Source organism: Crocodylus porosus, unplaced genomic scaffold (assembly GCF_001723895.1).
Source record: "Crocodylus porosus isolate Cpor-Errol unplaced genomic scaffold, CroPor_comp1, whole genome shotgun sequence".
In the NCBI taxonomy this organism is placed as follows: domain Eukaryota; kingdom Metazoa; phylum Chordata; order Crocodylia; family Crocodylidae; genus Crocodylus; species Crocodylus porosus.
This window is the reverse complement of record NW_017728931.1, coordinates 127156975-127179922: the sequence shown is the minus strand read 5'-3', so window position 1 is coordinate 127179922 and position 22948 is coordinate 127156975. Positions and strand designations below refer to the sequence as shown.

Sequence of the window (22948 nt, the reverse complement as noted above, 5' to 3'; positions counted from 1 at the left end):
TTTTTCTCTCAATCTCTGTTGTCTTTTACAGCCACAGCGAGGAAAGCAAGTCTCACATACTTTTCATTTCACTCATATGAATGATTCATGCCAGTAAATACTGCAACCACACCTTAGTGTTTGGAAAAGTAATTTCCATTCCACTGTCATTGCTTGAAGCTAGAGCATGCTATTGCAAAACATTTAGACTAAATCTTTAACTATTTCACTTAGAGCAGATATGTGAAGTTTTATAATATGGTATAAAATTAATTATCTCTTTCCCACACAGATACATATGACAAATAAAGCAAGTAAATACTGCATGTTTATTCATGTCTGGATTTGTTTTTCAGCTTCTGAAATGTGCTTAGTTTTCCTTTCATAGCAGTAAGATGTGCATTATTATGTCTCTCAGATTAAAGCTCTGTGTATATATAGCTTCTTGTAGTTCATTTGTTTTTTTATGAACCCATGGTTCTCAAGACAGTGTCCAAAATCCACATAATTTTCCTGAGTGTTCGATTTTACTTTTGGATCCCAGATTTAGCTGACATACATGAAAGATGAATGCAGGTAACCAAATGGCTCCCCAGTGTTCATACACATGAAAATACAGAGGAGTGTGAGTGATTTCAGTGAATGCTGACAGACTCATGCTTCAAACTGTTCCTTGGTTCAAATTTTATAAAATGTTCTCTTCTTTGTTGAACATAAGCATATAGCTGTTTATCACTGTCTGAATTAGTCCAAACACTACTATGCTTACATGTAAAGTTGGGGCGGCAGCCAGCCTTTGAGCACACAAAGCCTTTGATCAGCTTTACTGCAGACAGTCCAAACTGGCAGATGGTATCAGGACATCTCACCCCAGAGTGGAATCGTAGCAGATCAGGTTTGCTAAAGTCTAGTCCAGTTCTGTTGCTACTAAGGTCATGGCAAAACTCCCAGTGGCTTTTGTTCAGATGATGGTCCGTGGGCAGATTTCTCTGGATCTACTTGCAATTTGTATGGCTATTTTACATTTGAAGATAATATTAGTTTACCCATTAGGGATGGGATGGAGCACTTGTAAAGACAGAGGTGCTGAAGTAGTGTGTATACACACACACACACACACATACATATATATACATACATATATATACACATAGACATACACATACATACATACATACATACACATATGTATACACACACAAACATACATACATATACATACATCTATGTAAAATACATGCATATATACATACATGCACATACATACATACATATATACACACATACACACACGTATATATACATACATACATACATACATATAAAATTCAATTTATTTGGGGCTGGATTTGTGCAGCTCTTAGTCATGTGAGTACTTATCCATGTGAGCCACGTAGGTACCAAGAGAGTTTCATTAAGTCAAATTCTTCAGTCAGGAAGCTGTATTCAGTTTACAGAACTGTCCTGCTGCTTCCTTGTTATTGTAAGCTTGCCTTGTTGACTACCACATTGTTGTATGTTGTGGGGCGAACCAATAACAGTACATTTATAAGAGAATTTAGGAGAACTCCTCCCAGAGCTTGTCTACATAGGTCCTGTTTTATACATTGGCATTGCTCCACTGCCTGTAAAGAAACCATGCTGATCTAAAACTATTATTTTGTATTAATCTATGTTTTTCAAGTGTTTTATTTAATATTTGCAAAAGTACCTAAGTGACTTAGGAAGTGGGAGTCTCCCACCAGAAATGAGACTGAGATCCCCTCATCATGTAGGTACTTTTGACATGTTCACCTTTTCTTACATTCTGGGGGTTTTCTGCACAAATTCTAATAATTCTGAGATCTAGTTTTAACCAGAGATATTATCAGTCCTTCTTATAATTTCCATTTTTCATGTGATTTTTAAGGATTTAAAGAGGAAAAAATTAAACTGAATAAAAACAGCAAACAGCCTTCATACTCCGAACTCAGTTTTAAGGTTAATTATTTCTCCTACTTCATTTTTATTTTCCCCTCTGTATAGCGACATCTACTGGGCAAATATAATTCCTATATGTCTTCCAGTGCCTGTTAATCTTAGTGCTGTCTGCCAGTTGCCTAGAGTTTAAACATCTGGCTCGCGAGAGAGCAGCAGTTTTACCATGAACATCAAAGCGTGCCTTACGACTCCTAAGTAGAGCACTGTTGCTCCGAGTTCAGTCTTTGGCATTATAATATGCCTTTAGTTGAGAAACATGTCTGTTTGTGGGCTCTGAACTTTCAAATGCCTTTGCCTATAAGACTGTGGACCACACTCCTTTGAGACAGGTAGGTTCAAACCAGAGCATTTATTTATTTATCAATGGAAGGAGAGCAAGACGTCTGACTGTACAGGGTTACAGAGAATACATACTTCACAGAGGAAAGGAAACAGTAATAAGGAGTCATAGCACTCATAAATCCAGCAGGATTGTTTTGTAATTCAAAGGTAGCTCAGATCATTGGCATGCTGTGGAAACTCGGCTTGGCTGCACTTAGTGTGAGTGTATGAGACGCGTCACAGAGATCAGCCATGGAACTGTACTTCAGAGGGGAAAAAACGCTTTCCCTTAAAAGGATTTAATCAGTTTTTCCATTTAAAAGTGCAGTGCAGTTGGATATTTATGGCCAAACTGGGCCTGTCTGCTTTCCAAGTGCTGCATAAGATCCTCTCAGCCCACCCTTCAAGACCCTGCCTTCTCTTCCAGGCTGCTAAGCAAACAGCTGAAGAGCTGGCATCTCTGTGTGGAGCAAACCAGTCCTGGCATCCGTCGCCTGATTTCACCCTTCATCTCTCTGCCTTTTTACTCCTGTTCCTGTTCTTGCTCTCCCCGTATCTTCCCTTCTGCATTTCATTCTCACTCTCTTCCTTATGGGTGTGGCGCATACATTATTTATGAGATACAGCCCTATTTGCTCAGCCTAATGATGTATTCAAGCCTGGAGTTCAGCTGCCTCTCGAAGGCAGTTGCTGGGAGGGCAGGAGGACCAGAATGAGTGGTGGCTGTAATTGGAAACCAAAGCTTTCCCGGTCAGAGCTCAGCTACTTTCCATTCACTCTTAGGTGCTTAATTGAGGAATAGGGAGAAGAGTTCCTGGTGCCTTAGGACTATAGCAATAAGGATTATTGTACAGAGAAACTGGGAGTACATTTGCAACCAGCAGGAGGAAAGAGTCTTTTCCTGCCCCCCAAAAATGAACCAGGTTTGGAATTAAAGTGCTCTGGTAAAAGGAGTGGAGTCCATAAACTGATAGAAAACAGATAGCTATCAGTAGCTGGGTAAGCATAACTGAAGTTTGTTTTTAGCAATGTAATAGATGTGAAATGTGATTGATTCTTGGAGATAATTAATATATGGGGTTTTTCACATTAGCATATTTTTTTTATTTTTCTTCTTTGTTTTCTTCCAGTGAATAATTTTAATTGCAGAGAATACTGTGAGAATTAAGCCTTTAACATATGACACCTGCACAGCACTTTATGGCGAGGCCAGAACATGTTTTTTTCTAACAGTGTAGCATGTTTAAAGGGAAAGTCCATGTGAATGCAACTTTAACTCTTAGCTCTACAGTTTTCTTTGCTTTATTTTAATTTTTTTTTCCACATTGACAGAATTGGAAGAACAGTGAGAAATGAAACTTAGTCATTGCATTTATGGTGTCAGTGCCTAACCAGTGTACTTTTAAGATTATAGTGCTGTTGGTTGCCAGTACAGATCATGTGTACAGGACACATTGATTTTAGTGACTTTCTGGAGATGAATACAGAACTGGGATAGAGGTCCAAACTAAGATCCTAAACCAAAACAAGTTTGGGTTTAATTGCCAGTGCACTGCAAGATATGTAAAGCTTTCAGTTCCAAACAGTTTCCATTCTCTAACTTGCATGTCAATGAAAGCTGTGATAACAAAGCCCTTAGATACCTTTATGGCAACTCTGTGCCCATATTATTTGTGTATCTAACAACAGGGCAGGGAACATGCTGCTTATATTTAGGATCTTATACTGCCTGTCACTGTGTTGCAAGAGTGAAAAGCTGCAATTCACGCAGTGAAGTCTTTCACTCAGATTTCACTCCGAAATTCGATTTAATTAGAATTTGCAGGAGGAAGAGGAGGAGGAGGGGGGAAGTGTTAACAAAAACTTGTTTCACTATTTTTTCCAGTTTTATTTAGTAGAACAGGCACAATCCAACAGTTTCTCCTCCTTCACTTTCTATCTGTATGGCAAAGGCGGCATAATACTACTGCTGTAATCCCATTGCATCTGTTAAAATCACATGCTCTGTGTGATTGGCCATTTGTTTTAGCCTGAGAAAGCAATCTTATCAGGATTTAATGGCATTTTACTCTTTGAAGAAGGTTAAGTAAAAGGATACTTCATGGGCTAGTGGGAGGGTTTGAAATTTAAAATCCTCACAGTGGTGTTAATATTGGATTTAGCTTGCTTCAAATTATTGGCAAAGGCTTTACAACAAGTATGTTATTAGCTATCAAACTCTTAAAAGCAAACTGGAACTGTTCCCGAATGGGTAGTTACCTTTTGCAGTTCAGATCTGTATTTGGGACTTCCTGGCACTAGTGATCATTGCCAGTTAATGAAGAAACACGGTGTTTCTGATCTCCATGTGTTTCTCTACACTACAGATCAGACGGAAAAGGTTTAGATTTCCAGCACAATCAGACTGTTGCTGAAGCTGTCTTTCCCTCCTTCCAGCCCTTGATTTACTGCATAATTCTAATGCAGATTGTAGCTCTTTTCAAATGATTTACAGTAATTGGATATTGGATGACTGAGAGGCTTAGTAATAAGACACTGCACTTTCTACCTCTAAGTCAATAGTGTGAATCCTGCCCAAATTGGTCCTGACCTAGTCATCAATAGCTGACAGCTGCTCACTGCCTTATATGACATGATTTGCTGGTCGGAGCCAGGTTTTTTTAGGACAAGTGTTAGTCTTAGGATTCAGAGATGCTAGGGTTGGATGGACGCTAGGAACTGAAAAAACAAAGATTCTGAAATACTGTCTTCAATATTTCAGGGCTCTTGGCAGTGGCCTTTGTGGAGCACAGTGTGCAGGCCAAGTCTAGATAGTATCAGTACTCAGGTGAAGCAAAAGCCTAATGTTACCATTCTGAGTAAATTTCCCTACACAAAGGATCATATACTGAAAAGCACTGAGTGCCCTTAATTCTGATTGAATCAAATACATTTTACCTTACAGAACCACTGAGCCCTAGATATTACACTTGTATAAGAAAGCATATCCAGAATGGAGGAACAAGGATAAGAGCTGAGAATTAGAATATGTGGGAATTATTTCTAGCAAGGTCGCTGACTAGGAAACTGATTTCTTGCTACATTATACCTGTTTTTAAACCAGTGTAAACCCATTGATACTGACAGAGTTAAACTGGTGAAAATAGATGTTCAGGCTGTTAGTGGCATCTTGGGATGACCATTCACACCACTTATCCTCCATTTCTGAAGCTTCAGACTTGGCTACTTATACTCACCTGCTTTTGTGCAGCTATATTAACCTATGGGAAGCAGTTTGAGATATTCAAATAAGAAATCTTATCAAGGTGCTAAATGGCAATTTAGCTCTGAATGACATTTTGTTTTATGGGCTTGATCCAAAATGCATTGAAGTCAAGGGAAAAGCTCCTGTTGACTCCAACAGGTTGAGTCTTGAATGAGTTACACTGCCATTAGAAAATAAGACATGTTGTAGTACTTCCAGCATCTTATTCTCCCTCCCTCCTTGTACCATGCCTGGTGATTAGGATGCTGACCCTAATTTAAGACCTATACTCTGTGCTGTGAAAGATTGTCATTGCCATTGTGAGATACAGGACACTGGGCTGGGTCAACTTGTGGTCAGAACCAGTTTGGCACATACATATGTGCTTTTTTATATGTTCTTAATATTCTTTCTTATGGATAGGCTAACCGTAAAGGGGAGTATTGGCATGTACAAATTTCATTCACCTGAACTGTCTAAAAGGAATGGTATAATGAAGTGACTATGGTGTTTATGTATCAAGTATTCTTATAATATGAAAATTTGGGAAGCCAGCTAAAGTCCCTATCCTAAGCAGAAAATGAGGGATGCTAAGTATAAAGAGTACAATGATGATATTCTGCCTGTGCTTTGCACTAAGCTGGCCATTATTTCCAGCATTTCAATCTATTTTTTGTAATTTATTTTACACTGGATAAAGCTTGAATAAAAAGGGAGTTGAGGGCTGTTAGGAACCTGCCTTAAGTTTAAAAAATAGTATACTAACTATGAAGTACAGTAGGGAGAGAGATCTAAAAATATCAGCCAGTTTTTGTTCATGGAACACTATCTCCTGTCATTGCTTTGCTCTGCCTTGACATTTAGCCTAACTATTTTTCCAGCAGGTGGAATTGCCCTTTAAAAAAATAATAAAAAGGTCTAAATCCTGTAGTTTGACTGAGCTAAAAACTGTATATTGGTTCCACCTAACAGGCTTATAGCTCTTTTTGTGCCAGCAAAGAACATAGCCAAACAAAATGTTTTCAGATGTATAAAGCAAAAGCAGAAGAGCAGTGTCTCCTTCACTCTGTCATACATTACAGCTTTGGTCTGGCAAAGCTGTGGGACACCTGCTGCTCTGAACGGTTCTTTTTGTCTCCGGCAGTTTATACGAGGTAAAGTCAGTAACGGGCTCTTTTTTCCTTGTAGGTTTCATTTCTTGGATATTAACTTGCAAATCGGAAGAAATGGCATTTCTAGCCCTCCACATGGTGCTTGGGATGTTTATTTACTCTGGCAGCGTGAAAGGATCGGCACTGCCTCAGGCCAGGGTGTTCTTAACATTCAACGGTAAGACAGGCGATAAACGTCCCTCCTGCAAATGTTAGTGTACAACATTCAGCTCAATAGCTGAGCAATAAATAAGGAGCAGGCTTCTTGATGGGTGTCCACAATTATTGATATCTATTCATATTGCCACCATACTCGGGCGCTCAAGGTGAACTTCTGTACAGAGGCTAGAGTCCCGGGAATTGCAATCGCATGCACAGGCGGAGCTCTTTAATTTTGCATTTAATGTTGTGCTTACAGATTAGCAAGACTGAAGACTTGTATTTCTTCTATGTTTTTTGTTTGTTTGTTTTGGAAAGGGTATTACTACAATGTATATTTGAATGTATGATTATGTGGTCAATGATAGCAAGAAGTTTGCATTCGGAGTTGTCTCTGTCTGCTGTCTAAATTAGGTACCCTCCCCCCTGTGAAAAATCAGGCCCCTTGAATGTACTTTGGGTATCAAGGATCATCCATTGTTTTGCACGGTTGCTTGTTATGTGTTTCACATCATTTAGTGATCCCATCTGTGAATTTTAAATGATCATTGCATCAAATTATTGATATCCACCTACTGTAGACAGTAAAAATGCTTGCTTTCAAAATCCTGATGTGGTTCACCTCTAAAACTTCTTTTCCTTAAAAGCCCATGCAGTGTTTCTTTAATAGCAATGCAATTGCTTTAACATCCTCCACTTAATTGTGATACAGGGCCTCGTTGCATGTCAGCTATTAGTGTTTCATTTGGTGACTCTATGTTATTTTAATGATTTTTCCCTTCTTCGTATTTGCATGAGAATTCCTTGAGGTTTTGACAAACTCTGCTGAAATAAAAAGAATCTAGGGAAGGAAAATATGCTTTTGATTGATGTTTTCTATATATGCAATTTCCAGGAGATGTATGGAAATTTGTGAGCTTACAAATTTCAGGAAATTTAGAATTCAAGCGTCAGCTCAAATTATTTTGCCAAACTTAGCTTGTGCTGCTCACAGTCCAAACCACGTGCAAAGTGTAACTGAATCATCTAGTTCATAATAAAGAACATAAGAGGAATAAATGGGAAAGGCCGCTGACCTAGTCAAAGGCTATTTATATTTGTATAACTGACTCCATTTACTTTATTATTGCTTCAATCATCCAAATGTTAGGAAATCTTGCAGTCCTTTATTATTCTTCCCCTAAAATTCTGCTTCCAGCTGCTTCTGCAGAATATGTGTGTCTTCTCAGCTTATCTTCCATACTAATTAAATTAGTAACTGATTGTCACTTCATATGCAGCACACTCAAACCCTGCAGCCTTCTACCAACCCAGATGGGCTTTGGTCTGTCTTTGTAACACCCGGGCTAGATCCTAGGCCTAATTAGGAAAATTTTGCACTCTTTCCCTGCAGCAAGGCTGCTATGTGTCCACCACTTGAATTTTGCCCACATGCAGAGCAAGCCTTGGAACTGCCAGTTTAGTGGCTATTGTTATGATTACTGGTATTATTATTATTGATATTAATAATCATACTTATTCTGGTAGGCCAAAATTAAACTCCCCTTAGGATAGTTAAACAGCATTTGTTTGATTAGAGTTAGTTGAGTAAGTAGCCCTCAATGGATCTGTTCCAGGCACCTTTCCGGCCTCCTGGTTCTGCCCCGTTTCCCCGGCAGAATAGAAACCCTGCTCCACTGCCTTTTTGCATTGTTATCTTAACTAAAACACATAATGCAGAAGCAGCACCGAGAGGCAGGATCCAAGGCACATTTCTTTTCAGGGCAATGTCCACCTCACTGAGCTTCCAGCCATGGATCTTCCCCTCTTGGCTCCCACTAGGCCAGTTTCAGCAGGAAGGGTAAAAGTTGCTTTTGGACCTGTCCAGCCCATGGCCTGGTCACTACAGCATGTTGTTAGGAAATAGGAAGTACAGAGTCAAGTACCCTCTGAGTGATGGGGAACTTAAAACCTTGGTCTCCCATTACCTGAGCACGTTTCCCAACCACTAATTTATAGGGCTAACACATGGGAGGACCTGCCTTCATTTTTCTGACTTTCATGGAATCACAAAACTTCCTAAAATGCCACCACTCTAGCCACATAAGTGCTAATTACCTGCCAAAAAGTGGAGTGTATAAGGTCCAGCCAAGAATGACTGTTTTGGTGGGATTTGTACAAATGTATGATAGCTTCCTTGATGATCTTGTGACCAAATAGATAAGATACGTATACAGAAGGGGAAAACATACAAAAAAAAAGAAAAAAGCTGTGATGTAAATATTATGTTAGCTCCACCCGTACTCTGCATTTTTGGGGAAGAGGGTTTGTTTGTCATTAAATAAGCTAAATAGAAAAGGGTAGCCAAGGGAGCCGGTAGGAATGGATGGGGGAGGAGGGAGTAAGAGGAGGGAGCGTAGAGTGAAGATGTGATGAAAAGATTTGGGAAGAAAGAGGATTGCATGAAATAGCAGTAAGCAGAGGGCAGAGAAAGTCCAGTCAGTATAACAGAAAGTCCTGAGTGACTATAGGTTACAACTTTAACTGCTCCTCGTCTGACTGGAATCTCTGGGGTGCCCCTCTGCACCATCTTTGCTCAAGGACACAAAACAGGGGATTGAAGAGGCACCATCTGCGTCCTAATTTTTCCATAAGGTGTACAGGAGAAATCCCCATATGTCATTCTATCCACTGACCGCTATGGCAGGAGGAAAGTAGCATGACACTGCCTCTAGCAATAACATGTCAAGCTTCTGGAACATTTATCTGGGGCTCTCTGAAGCTAGCACCAAATGAAGCAACTTCTAGTTGATTTTAAGCTGCTGCCTGGCTGTAGCCCAGTGATCTCATATCCAGTTACTTGGCTGGAGTATGGACTTTAAATTACCTTTAACTTCCTCCCTCTTATAGGCAGGGCAACTTGCACAGAAAGTAGACCAAAGGATCTAGCCATGTGTTCCTAATCTTCCTTTCAGTCCTTCAGGGAAGGTGGAGAAGGAGCTCCACTGGGATTTTCCATTTCATTTACTGCCTTTTCCCTTATATACCATGTCCCAAAAGATTCCAGAAAAAACATGTGGGCCTGTGGTAGGTATATTGATTGCCTCTTTTATGTCTCTAACTGCCTATTTCTGCTTTGCAAATATTCTATAACATTTCCAAAGAGGTAAATTATGTACTTAATGAGCAGCAGATTAGATGACTTAATTGGTAGTTTCCAGCACTACTTTATATGATTCAGAGATTTTACCGTGGAGATTACAGTATATCAATGAAAGTATTAGTGAAACAAACCTTTACAAGGGGGAATGTTTGTCCTGTATTGTGGGTTGTGTGATAGGCACTTGACACAACAGGCTGAATCCTGAAGCCACAATAATAGGTGTATGTTGGCGTAGCTTCACTGAAGTAAAGGTAACTCTTGTTTTGCCATGTATAGGTGGCCACATGAAGAGATGAAGATCTTTAAGATAGGAATTTATTTTCCTGGATAATGAGTTGAACTCCCCATACTGCCAAAGCATAGGAAACATCATCCGAAGCCCAATGTGGACAGAGCTGGTTTTTCAAAACAGATTTCACCCTTTTAATATTAAGTAGAACAGAGAACAAACCTGGCTGTCCCTAATTACTGGGAACAGAGACTATGGATTTCTTAGTTTAAACAGACGGTCTCTTTTAAAGGATCCAACTTTCCAGTGTATTGGACAGGAGATGAAAGAATGGTCTTAGTGTTAGCCTGAGCTTCAGTAGACCTTATTTCACCACCAACAACAACCTTGTGTAATTATTTGGTTTCTTTCCAACTCTGACGCCACGTCTATGAAGTGAGAATAGTAGTGTTTCAACTAATAGTACTTCACAGGGCAGTGTGTGTATACACATTAAGAAATTATGAAGTGCTTAATTAGTATGGTAGCCTGGGCTACCAAGTAAAGAAGTACATGGGTCACAACGGCAACCATAGTTTTGGCTAGCACTGCTTTACTACTTTCAGGGCTGGTACATAAAACATTTTTTGGTGAAGTTCCCACCCACAAGGAACTCTGCCACCAGTTAGGTCAGGATACAATACTGGTGAATTGAATGTAAATTTTAGGTTTAGTTAATATAGTTCAAATTTATTTTTTTTTTAAGATTAGGTTTCACCAGTCAGTCACACAGTCAGTTCCGTCTCCCAGAGGAGTCGCACCAATTGCAAGGTGCAATTCAATACAAGTAATAGTGGTAGTCTCTGGCTCTCAATATAATGAAGAGGAAGCCTTGGTGCCTCCTCAGGCTTGCAATGTTGCAATTATGTTAAAATGGACTGAGTTCCAACTAATTTCATTTTTGCACTTAGTAAGTGAATGCAGCTATTAGTCATATTGACAGATTTTTGCTGAATATGATCTGAGTTTTGCATGTCAAAATGTCCAGCTCAAGCAATTTTTTGGCTGTTTTTCAATAAAGTATGCATATTCAGTTCCTTGCTTTTAACAGATGTTTGCAAGTCCCTGAAGCAAACAATTAATACGTATTTTATAGTATGTCCAGTGTTATACGAAATGTGAAGGGGTGAGTTTTTTGTATAAAATGGAAATAGTACACATTTTTCCTTAGTTTGATTTCCAGATGCTAAAAAGAGTTTTTTGAATGTGAAAGGGACTTCATAGCTTGCTGTATGCAATAGGATAACTGCCCCACCTACAGTACAAAATAATTTTTTGGAAAATTTTACATTCTACTTTGTGTATTCTTCTGTTAAAAGAAGGTGCAACTTTATACCATTCTTTTTTTCAAGGTGATAATAGAGCCTTTCAGCATTCATTAACTTCTGTGTTTGCTGCCTTAAATTTACATGAAAATATTAAATTATTGGCTGCCTATAGTATGACATGTGCAAGTGCACAGGGACAGCAAACAGGGAAGTTTGCAAACAGTTTGCAAGTCAGTCTGCTGGTCAGTTTGCTGCCTCTGCTTTGACAGGGAGCCTTTAAGGTAAGTTCTTTAATTAAGTGTAACTAACCTAGATGTTCAGCATAAGTAGCTAAAACTTGGGAGTCAGATGAATACTTAAGTCCCTTGTTTAACTACAGACCAGAGTGAGTGGGGAGTTTGCTACAGAATTTGCCTGGAAACTCTCTTTTTCACCTTCCTTCATTGTAAGCTTGGTGAGAGGAAGCAGGTTAGCAAAAGAAAGGTAACATTTTAGGACTAAGGAGCAGAAAATGGGCCAGCTTGAAGGGGAGTCTGCTAGGAAAGGTCTGCTGGAGAGAGGGGCAGGAAGAGGTAGGCAATGGCTTTAAGAGACCTGGGCTGGAGGACACTGCAATGCCGGAACCACTGCCACTGCCACTGCTTACACCTGTGAGGTGTCTATCTAGGTAGGACTGCTCACTGTTGAGCACTTAGGTCCTGGTTTGGTGCTGTGGGGGCTGTGGCTTTCAGGTTCCTTTCCGTGACAGCCAGGTGGGGGGAGTGCCTGTGATGTGAGTGGTGCCTCCTGGTGGTGTCCCTCGGGGGCAGATAAGAGAGCTAAAGAAGGTGATGAGACTCAAAAACATCTTCAGCCATGAGGAGTTCAGTTTAGTATTGAAGGAAACCTCTAGGACTGTGGAAGAAAGACTGCCAGAGGTGGTGCTGGAGAAGGAAGAGGACATGGACTCCCAGGAAAGTGGAAGCTGGAAGCTTGAGACCTCTGGCAGCAAACAGAAGTCTTCATTCCCACTTGCAGCAGTTTGGCTGGAAAACAGGTATAGAGCCCTTATAAAGAGGAGGAACATGTTTCATCAGTGGGAGAGGCTGTGCCAGGCCCCCCAAAGGTAGGAGGATCAAGACTATTTCCACCAAGAGGAAGCAATGGGTTGGTGACTCCCTTCTGTGGGTGACAGAAGCATCCATCTGCCAGCCTGATCTGTTATCTTGGGAAGTCTGCTGCTTGGCCACAGCCCAGATCCAAGATGTCACAGAAGGATTACTGAGTCTAAGTCAGCCCTCTGACTACTGTCCCATGGTGCTCATCCCTGTGGGTACCAATGATACTGCTGTGGAGGTCTGAGGGAAGGGCCCAGGCAGGAGCAGACACATCCTTCAGATAAATGGTGTAATCAGCAGGGATATGGGTCTTTTGACCATGGGCTATCATTCCAAGAAGCATTAGTAGGAAGAAATGGGATCTATCTGACAAAGAGAGGGAAGTGCATCTTCATAGACAGGCTTGCTAACTTAATGAGGAGGGTATTAAACTAGGTTCACCAAGGGATGAAGACCAAAGCCCTGAGGTAAGTGGAAAAGCAGATGACCTGGAGGAAGCACAGGCAGGAGGGCGCAACAGGGAGACCTTCTCATTCTTCCTGAGATAGTAGGGTGATGAGCTAGTTACCTCAGGTGTCTGTACAAGAAAGCATGAAGCCAGGGAAAGAAGCAGGAAGAATTGGAAGCCCTTGCACAGTCACAGAACTGTGATTTGATTGGAATAACCGAGACTTGGTGGGATAGTTCACATGACTGGAGTGTGATCATGGATGAGTATAAGCAGTTCAGGCAGGGGGGAAGAGGAGGAGTTACTCTTTATGTAAAAGATCTGTAACTGGAGATAGGCCTGTTGAAAGTCTCTGGGTTAAGGTTAGAGGGGCAAGCAACTGGATGGTATAGTAGGTGTCTGCTCTGGACCACCAGACTAGATGGATGAGGTTGATGAGGCTTTCTTCAAATAGCTAGCAGAAATTACCAGATCACAGGCCCTGGTTTTCATGGGGGACTTCAATCACCCTGACATCTTCTGGGAGCAGTGTGCAGGCAGTCCAGGATGTTTTTGGAGAGTACTGGGGACAACTTCCTCATATAAGTGCTAGAGAGACCAACCAGAGGCCATGCTCTTCTTGACCTACTGCTCACAAACAGGGAATAATTAGTGGGGAACATAGAAGTAGATGGCAACTTGGGCAGCAGCAACCACAAGATGATTGAGTTCAGGATCCTGAGAGAAGGAGAGCAGCAGAGTAAGGACTCTGGACTTCAGAAAAGCAGACTTCAACTGACTCAGGGGATGAGTAGGATCCTGACTGAGAAGCCAGCCTAAGGGGGAGAGGAGTCCAGGAGAGCTCATTGTACTTTAAAGAAACTTTACTAAGGGCACACAAATGAACCATCTTGATGTTCAGGAAGACAAGTAAGTATGGCAGAAGACCAGCTTGGCTTAGCAGAGAACACCTCAGTAAGCTAAAACACAACAAGGAAGATTACAGGAGGTGGACACTTGGACAAATGACTAGGAATGAGGTTCAGAGTATTGCTTGGGCCTGCAGGGATAAAGTCAGGAAGACTAAAGTACAATTGGATTTGCAGCTAGCAAGGGATGTGAAGGGTAACAAGAAAGGTCTCTACAAGTATGTCAGCAGCAAAAGGAAGACCGGGGAAAGCGTGGGTCCATTACTGAATGAGGGAGGCACCCCTAGTGACAGATGATACAAAAAAGTCTAAAGTATCTAGTGCCTTTTCTTACTTCTATCTTCACAGACAAGGTACGCTCCCAGTCTACTGCACCTGGCAGCACAGTTTGGGGAGGAGGTGAGCAGCGAACAGTGGTGAATAAACAGGCTAGGGACTATTTAGAAAACCTGGATGCATATGACTTCATGGGTAGGACATGATGTACCCAAAATTGCTGAGGGAGTTGACCAATAGGATGGCAGAGCCACTGGCCATTACCTTTGAAAACTTGTGGTTATCTGGAGTGGTCCTGGATGATTGGGAAAGGGCATATATAGTGCTCATGTTTAAGAAAGAAAAGAAGGTGGCTTTGGAGAACTACAGACCAGTCAGCTTCAACTCAGTTCCCAGAAAAATCATGGAGCAGGTCTTCAAGAAATCCATTTCTAAGCACTTGGAGAAGAAGAAAGTGATCAGGATCAATCAACATGGATTGACCAAGGGCAAGTCAGACCTGACCATCCTGATTGACTTCTATGATTAGATCACTGGCTCTGTTGATGCAAGGAGAACAGTGGATGTGATATACCTTGACTTTAGCAAGGCTTTCGATATGGTCTCCCACAGCATTCGTGCAAACAAGCTAAGAAAGTTGGATGAAGGGACTGTAAGATGGACAGAAAACTGGGTGGGTTAGCAGGCACAGAGGGTAATAGTCAATGACTCAATGTCTAGTTGGCAGCTGGTGTCAAGTGGAGTTCCCCGGAGGCTAGTCCTGGGGGCAGTTCTGTTCAATATCTTCACTAATGATCTGGAAGAAGGGATGGAGTGCTTCCTCAACAAATTTGAAGATGGCACCAAGCTGAAGCAAGTACAAGATAGGCTGGAGGGTAAGGCTAGGATTCAGAGTGATCTAGACTAATTGGAGTATTGGGCTGAAAGAAACCTCATGAGGGTCAGTAAGGACAAGTGCAAAGTCCTGCACTTAGGATGGAAAGATCCTGTGCACCGCTACAGGCTTGGGACCAACTGGCTAAGCAGTAGTTCTGCAAAAATGATCTGGGTATCACAGTTGACAATAAGCAACATCTGAGCCATAAGTATGCCTTTGTTGCAAAGAAGGCTAATGGCATTAGTAGGAGTATTGCCAGTGGATTGACTAAAGTGATTATTCCCTTCTGTTTGGCACTGGTGAAGTTACATCTGGAGTACTGTGTCCTGTTTTTGGGCCCCCAACTACAGAAAGCATATGGACAAACTGGACAGAGTCCAGTGGAGGGCAATGAACATTATTAGATGTCTGGGGAACATGACTTATGAAGAGCAATGGAGGAAACTTGGCTTATTTACTTTGGAGAAGAGAAGACCGAGGGAGGATTTCACAACTACCTTCAACTACCTGAAGGATGGTTCCAAAGAGGACGAAGCTAGACTGTTCTCAGTGGTGACAGATGACAGAACAAGGAGCAATGGTCTCAAATTCCAGCAAGGTAAGTTTGGGTTAGATATCAGGAAAATTTTCTCACTAGGAAAGTAATAAAACACTGGAACATGTTACCCAGAGAGGTGGTGAAATCTCCATCCTTGGAATTTTTAAAGACCTGGCTAGACAAGGTCTTGGCTGGGATGATCTAGTTGGGGATTGGACTCGATCTCCTGAGGTCTTGTCCACACATAATTTATTTTTTTTCATTCTATATTACTCCATAGTATGTTGTTGTTTTTTCCTGAAGTTGTTTCAATTAAAAAAAATGTCTTTATGTTTTAAACATAATGAAATCATAACATTAAGACAACTAATTCCCCTGTTAGGATTCTGGTGTGATATTATTCATGTTTAAGAGTGAATTTGAATTGGTATTATATAGCTATATATAGATGGGAGAAAAAATAAAATGAATTCAGGAGAAAAATGTGGTGTGCTTTAAAGCTTGTCTGATCCTTTTTTGGTTCAAATCCTTTGAATTTATTTGCTTGCAAGCACTTGAAACGTGAGACTACAGTCATCATTTTAACCCATTCCATTCTTCTTTGGGAAGATAAAGATTTGAACAGGTTGAATCATTGGCTGCATCAATTCCTTGTCATCTATGGCATTGCGGCAGAAATGCAATTAAAAATTAAACCCTGGAGAACCTAATATTGGGGAATTTGCAAGTAACTTCCATGAGCAGAGGATTTCAAACTTCATTTCTATTCTTAAAATAAAGATTGTATCCCCTTTTCAAATGAAAAAGGAGATTGTGACTTATTTGAGATTGCTTAATGTTTATTTGAAACTTTCTGTGTAGATCAGGATATAAATCTAAATAATAATAATAATACTTAATATAACTGTGAAAGTTATGATTTTTGTGTCTCACATAACTAAACTATTTAAATGTTGTATGTGGTTTATAGGCTGAATTTCCATTGCCTTGCACAGGCATCTACATTGATTTAAGGCAATTGCAGCCATGAATCAAAACACTCACTTTACTCAGATTCAAGTGCCTAGACATGGCACAAGTCTATGGACAAGCAGGCTCCAGAAGTCTCTAGACTTCCCCAGGCATTCTTCTTATCAGCTGGTGGTCATGGTGGTGGCAAGGGCCCAGACCCTCAGCATCTGCCTTTGATCCATCTAAGAAGAGGGAAAATGGTGGGTCTAAGTTCCCCTGATTCTGAAGTTGTGGGGGTGGAGGGAAGAGATGTGAAAACACCCCATATTTTAGAGCACCTTAAATCTATATAGTTTAGTTTCTCTTTAGTGAAAGACCAACACTGTTGGTTTGTAAACTACCAAGAATAACCGCTGTTAGTTCTTAACCCACCAATGTAAGTGCTGCTTCCTTGCTACTCCATGTGTGTAAATGAGTTTCCAGGGTTCAGGGGTACAGGTTGTAGCTGTATTGGTCTACAGGCAAAAGGAATTAGAACTTGAGGTAGACCAACTAAATACTTGCAAAAAAACCTCTTTATTTGAAAGCTTTTGGGCGCACACACCCTTCTTCAGGCATAGAAGAATGCAAAGATTGTAAAATTTCTCCTAGGTAGAAATGAAAATTCATATTTCACAGGAGAGCTGGAGGTGTTGTAAGATCTCCTGATTGGGAAACTTCATTTTGTGCCATCTAGGCTCAGATAAAAGTTAAAGCAGTCTAACTTTTTCCGGTCTTTCTTTTGCCAGTCTTTCTTTGGATAAAAAAAATTATTGAAGGCCGTGGAAGTTTTGTCCAGGTGAGGAATACAAAATGAGGCTAAAGAGAAGTAGAAACTTTTTCTAACGTTACACTTTTACAGATTGCAGGTTTTGCTGTGGGTATTTCTGGCAGCACATAATATCTTGCTTAAATAGAAGTTTCCCATGAAGATCCCCCATAGCTCTCAATGGAAATTTCATGTAAATAATGGATCAGGACCAAGCTTTTACATATCCACAGACAGTTTTGTCTCTCTTCAAGCCTTAAAATTACTAGAACAAGTAAAAACATTTACGAACGTATCAGCCAACTTCATTAACAGCAATTAAAAAGCATAAAATGTCACCAGAGCAACAGCAGCACTTTTTCAACTGCCAACATATTTTAAAAGATTTAATACAACCCCTGTGGTTCCCCTCTAGGAGAAATAAAAAAACTGAGAACCACTTTCTTTGAGCTCTTGAGTAGCAGCAATACAGATTGTTTTCAAACAATCCCTCATTGTAATGCTAATGATACCACAGTTAATAAAAAGTTCATTTATTATTTAGGCCACTTTGTGCTGATGACAGTCCAGTAGCCAATAATTTTGTGCTTATATAGTTGTGGGGATCTTCGGTGTTGTTCACGCAGTGAAAGCTAGTTTCAAAAGGAAGAGAGAGGTTATAGAGTAGAAGTCTATTTATACACAAAACAACCCCCCCAATCAATCTAAAATTCATTAAGTTTCTTTCAAAGTCTATTATAGTAACATCCTAGTCAGGGAATCAAATGGGGTCAGATTTGCAAAATAATTAGTAATAGTCCTTCTTAACTTCAGGGACCTTATGGTAGGTTGATTCCCAAAAATGTTTAAGTACTTAGCTTTGGAGGATCAGGCCTCTATAGGATATGTCAAACTAGGCACCTAAAATATCAAGTTGCTTTTGAAGACATAAACCTATATTTCAATCTCAGCATTACACTGTATATTTTATTAGAAATGTACCTTTTTATTTGATGGAATCAGGAACCAAAAATCCCTCTTGTGTGTGGAAGCACAAATACATGTGCATACTTTTTAATGTAGTTAGCCTTTGGTGTGTATAGGGAATACTATTTTCAGTTCTTTAATTTAACTTGCAGTTTTAATACAACTGAAACAAAGCTACCCACAGATGGATGTAATGCAGGTAAAGATATGACTACACAATAAGTTAACTATTTGAGAAGGACACAGACTGACTTTAAAAATAAAAATCTAAAGTAGAAAAGATATGCTATCACATAAAGGAACACTGTACTTTAATCAAGTGTCTCATGCTCAGAGATGACATAACATTGTGTCTGATTATTCTCTCACAGACTCTTGGTTGGTACCAATGTTATTCAGTTAACTCCACAGGAATTACCATACACTTGACTGATATCAGTGCAGTTGAGAAGACAACTAGGCCTACTTGTTTCCATATTCAAAGCTAGATTGGGTGTGCCAGGTGTTGTGCAAAGTTATGAAAACTACCCTAAAATGAGTCCGGGAAAGAGGCCAGATGTCCCTACAAGTCTGGGTCAGTTTGTTTCATTCACTATTCCCTAAAACCATTATGGGAAGAACAATACACAGGTATATATGGCTTCATGAGGTGAAAAATAAAGGAGAATGTGGCTAAAAATATGATAACATGTTTCTCATTCTGTCCTTTTTTAATGAGAAAAGTACAGCGGGAATATTCTTGATAGCCCACTATTGCTAGAATCATGACCAGTACTATACACATTTTTCATAAAAGCTAGTATGTGCTAGAAGAGCTCACAGTGCACTTTGATATGTGATGCTCCACAAGCCTCTGTGTGCATCAGAGATAATTAATGCCACATGACTCACAATAATTACTCATTTTTATTGAAGCATATTGAAAGAAAGTCTGTAGTAAATAGCTACATGAATTAGGATGCTATTCCTCCCTTATTTTTGTTTTTTTGGATCAGTTATTTCCACTTTTAACATGTATGCTTTGCTCTTTTCAAGGTAGTTTCTCTTTGTCTCCATTAGCATTCTTTAATAAAGGAATGTGTACTCTCGGGACACAGTGGCCCTTCTTTTTTACTTGTGGTGCTTTTCTGATAAGGCTATAATTTGCTGAGGCTTGTTCTGTCTTCCTATCATATCTTACATTAATGTAGTGATGTTTCTTTTATAACATCTGAATGCATCTGGTAGATTTAGATGAATTCTTCATCCACTATTCACATGGCCATTTGATAGGGTTAAAATGCTTACTGATTTGCCCTTTGCTAAAATTCTGTCATTATACTGGAGGGAGGATATGACTGAGAGTGATGATAGGACGCCCACCTCTCAGTCGCCGACAAGGGTTTAGTACTCCTGCCAATTTTTTCCTGCGGTTTGTGAAAATATTTCTGGAAACAAAATGGTTTGCCTTTTGAATGGACTAGATTGACTGAGACCCCTGTTTATGCAGCATCCTGTATCTTAGAGTCCACAACTTGGGCATGTAACAGGGATTGGAAAACGCACACTATGGACACTGATAGATCAGAATAGGAAGTGGTCTAGGGATATAGTTTAAGGTTTGAGCCAACCCTCTTACTTGAGTAGGTTGCACAGGACTCAGCCCCCAGCTTTATGTCCCACAGAGGCTTCAGTGCTATAGAAGGAATCTCGGAGGTAGATATTACTGGAGGGCAGTAAAACATGGAACAGGTTACCCAGAGCGGTGGTGGAATCTCCTTCCTTGGAGGTTTTCAAAACCTGGCTAGACAAAGCTTTGGCTGGGATGATCTAGTTGGGGCTGGTCCTGCTCTGAGCAGGGGGTTGGACTAGATGTGACCTCCTGAGCATCCTTCCAACCCTCATTTTCTATGAGTCTATACTGGGGCCATGAAAAAAAATGTCCATTTTCTCTCATTACACACATTGAATGATGAGTGATATCCAGGATATTTTCAAGAACACACGCTATAGATATTTCTTTTCTGTTACAAACTTAATATAAATGTATTTGAGAAGCCATACAACACCCTTCTTTGGGGATAGATATAAGCCAGCAACTTGTAGAGAAGATACCACGATCATTATTTTTATTTTATTTTTATTCCATACATCCTATCTACATGAAACTCTGTTACAGAGAGTTTGTCATGGTCGAAATGGAACAGGAGCTCCTCATTAAAATGTATTGGGAGCAAATCACTGCTTCTGTTCACCAATGCATAGCCATAGCAAATTCATATCAGGGCCAAAAAAGAAATAAAAACCCATTCAAAACTGTAGATGCATTTAAATTAATCATGTTAATCAACTTGTCAGTTATTGAGTACTTTCTATGAGGTTTTGAGTTCCATCTAGCCAACAGCAACAATATATGACAGTTTTTCAGCTCTTCAAAGGACTGAGATCTTAATGATCTTTCAAAATAGTTTGGCTGGGATGCCAGGACATTATACTTCTTTGTTATTCTGAGTGCCATGTGATTTTTAATGATCACACGAATCTTGGAAAGGAAGCACTGTCAACTTTATGTTTTCTCTATGAAACATGTATGTCGTCTTCAAATTTTTAGTATTTGTCTTATTTTAATTATATGAAATATAACATTGAGAAGTAATTTGGAACTTATACACACAATTTTGAACTGCTCTATGTAATTCAGCTCATAACTGTTGGTCTAAATGACTACCTCTCTATAATTACCTTCTAGCAAGCAGATGATCAGACATCACAACTGCCCTTGAGTTGCCAAGTTGCCTCATGGAAAAATTGTGTGTTAATTTGATTTTCACAAAAATTAATAGCCAACGCAGGGTGGGAGCCACCTTATTTAATTAAAGGCATTACTTTCACCTCTTAGCCAGACAGTTTGATATTCTGAAGATATAGAACAAGAACTTTCTTTTATGGGCACATAGTAAATGTAAATGTGTCACATTAACATTCACAATTATCTGCCTTTTCTGGTCAGGCCATATACAATTCTAGAGCTTCCTGCATGCTCCAGCAACTCTCCCCTGAGGAAAAAATGGGCTTTATTGAACTCCTTTTCTCTGAGATCTCTGTTACTTCCTATTGCTTAATACTTCTATTGTCCTTCGCAATTCATTAATGAAAAATTTGTATTCAACTTTCACAACTAGCATTTTTTTGAAGAATAAATTGATTTATGGGGATTGCATTTGGGAAATATTTTGATGCTTTGTATAAATCATGCTATTGCTCCATACAGCTCATCCAGAATGAACCAGGGAACTGGATTTACAAGGTTAATGGGAATAGGTCATGTGAGACAAATGCTTGATCACTATTTTATTTCTAGAAACGATTGTCACAGAATATTTTTTCTCATCTCAGCACTGCCTCACCACAGCTACCAAGTTCTATATGGAAGAGAAATAAAATAAAGTTGGAAGGTAGATAATTGAATATTCCTGCAATATTTAGATAGCACATCAAGGCAATGAAGAGAGGATAATGGGATAAATGTGCTGGGAAGTCTCCAATTACCTCATTTAACAGAGATAGAAAATGTCACATGAATATAGAAAACATGCTCAGTTTTATTTCTTCCATGTGTATGTAAGACTGCTTACTTTAAACCACCTACACCTATACTGGAGGCAGCATGTGTAGGCATTTACCAGTGGCAGGAGTGGGGCAGGCAGCCTGAGGTTTGTAACTTGTGGGGAGGGGCTGGCAGGTCCACAGGCCAGGGCTGATGGAGCTGGAGGCAAAGGGGAAGGGGTTGGTGAGTCCCTAAGGGGGGATCTCTAGTCTGGAGGGGAAATGTTGGGAGGCTAAAAATAGCCTGGTATGGATCAGAGGAGTAGGAATAACAGCATTGGGGTGGGGCAAGTGGATGGACTTTCCCAGCCCTGGGGCTGTGCTGCTAATGTGTCCAGGGATTCACTTGATTGGGTTAACCCCTTCCTAAATCAAGTTAACCTGTCCTCATTTTCAGTTAGTTCACCTCCCAGGGTGATCCCACTTTGATTGGCCATGCCGTTTTTTGGCATTTTTAAAACCCTATGTTTGGCTTTATGAGTGCTCATTTAGTAGATCAACCTAACCCTGGTGAGGCTGATCTAAATGTAATGCTTATATGTACTCCTAAATTGGGACTCAATTTAATGCCTTATCAGAAGGATGCTACTCTTAATAACACACTGGACACATCTACATATGCAAATGTAGTAGGGTGGGTTTACTTTGGAGGAAACTACTCAAGAGTAAATCCACCCTGGGCAGGCATCTACATGTGTGGGGACTCAGGAGCAGATTTTCTGTTCATGGCAGCAGTCTGCTCCCACCCCCTCTGGCCTTGCATCAGCCCCTGCAGCAGCCAGGAGGAGCTCTGGCTCCCCCAGACTGCTAATCTAGGGGCAGGCAGGGACTATGGGGTCAGGAGACAGCTGTCTCCTGGCATAAGCTGAGAGACTGCTCCCTGCCCCCAGGAGCTGCCTGCTCCCAGAGCAGACTCCAGTAGTGGAGCCCAGGCATAGACAATGCCCCCCTGCCCTGAAGGCAGGGTTAGGGAATTTGGAAA

General features: G+C 40.3%; 1 protein-coding gene across 1 annotated transcript in view; it reads left to right on the top strand.

The window, feature by feature from the left end:
* Positions 1–2369: 2369 nt before the first annotated feature.
* SEMA3C (semaphorin 3C) overlaps positions 2370–22948 on the top strand; it is a 183207-nt gene continuing 162628 nt past the window's right edge. Inside the window, exons 1-2 of the mRNA XM_019543640.1 lie at positions 2370–3279; positions 6713–6853. Of these exons, the coding sequence (XP_019399185.1) occupies positions 6751–6853 (103 nt within the window). The 5' untranslated portion in view covers positions 2370–3279; positions 6713–6750. The remainder of the gene's footprint in view (positions 3280–6712; positions 6854–22948) is intronic.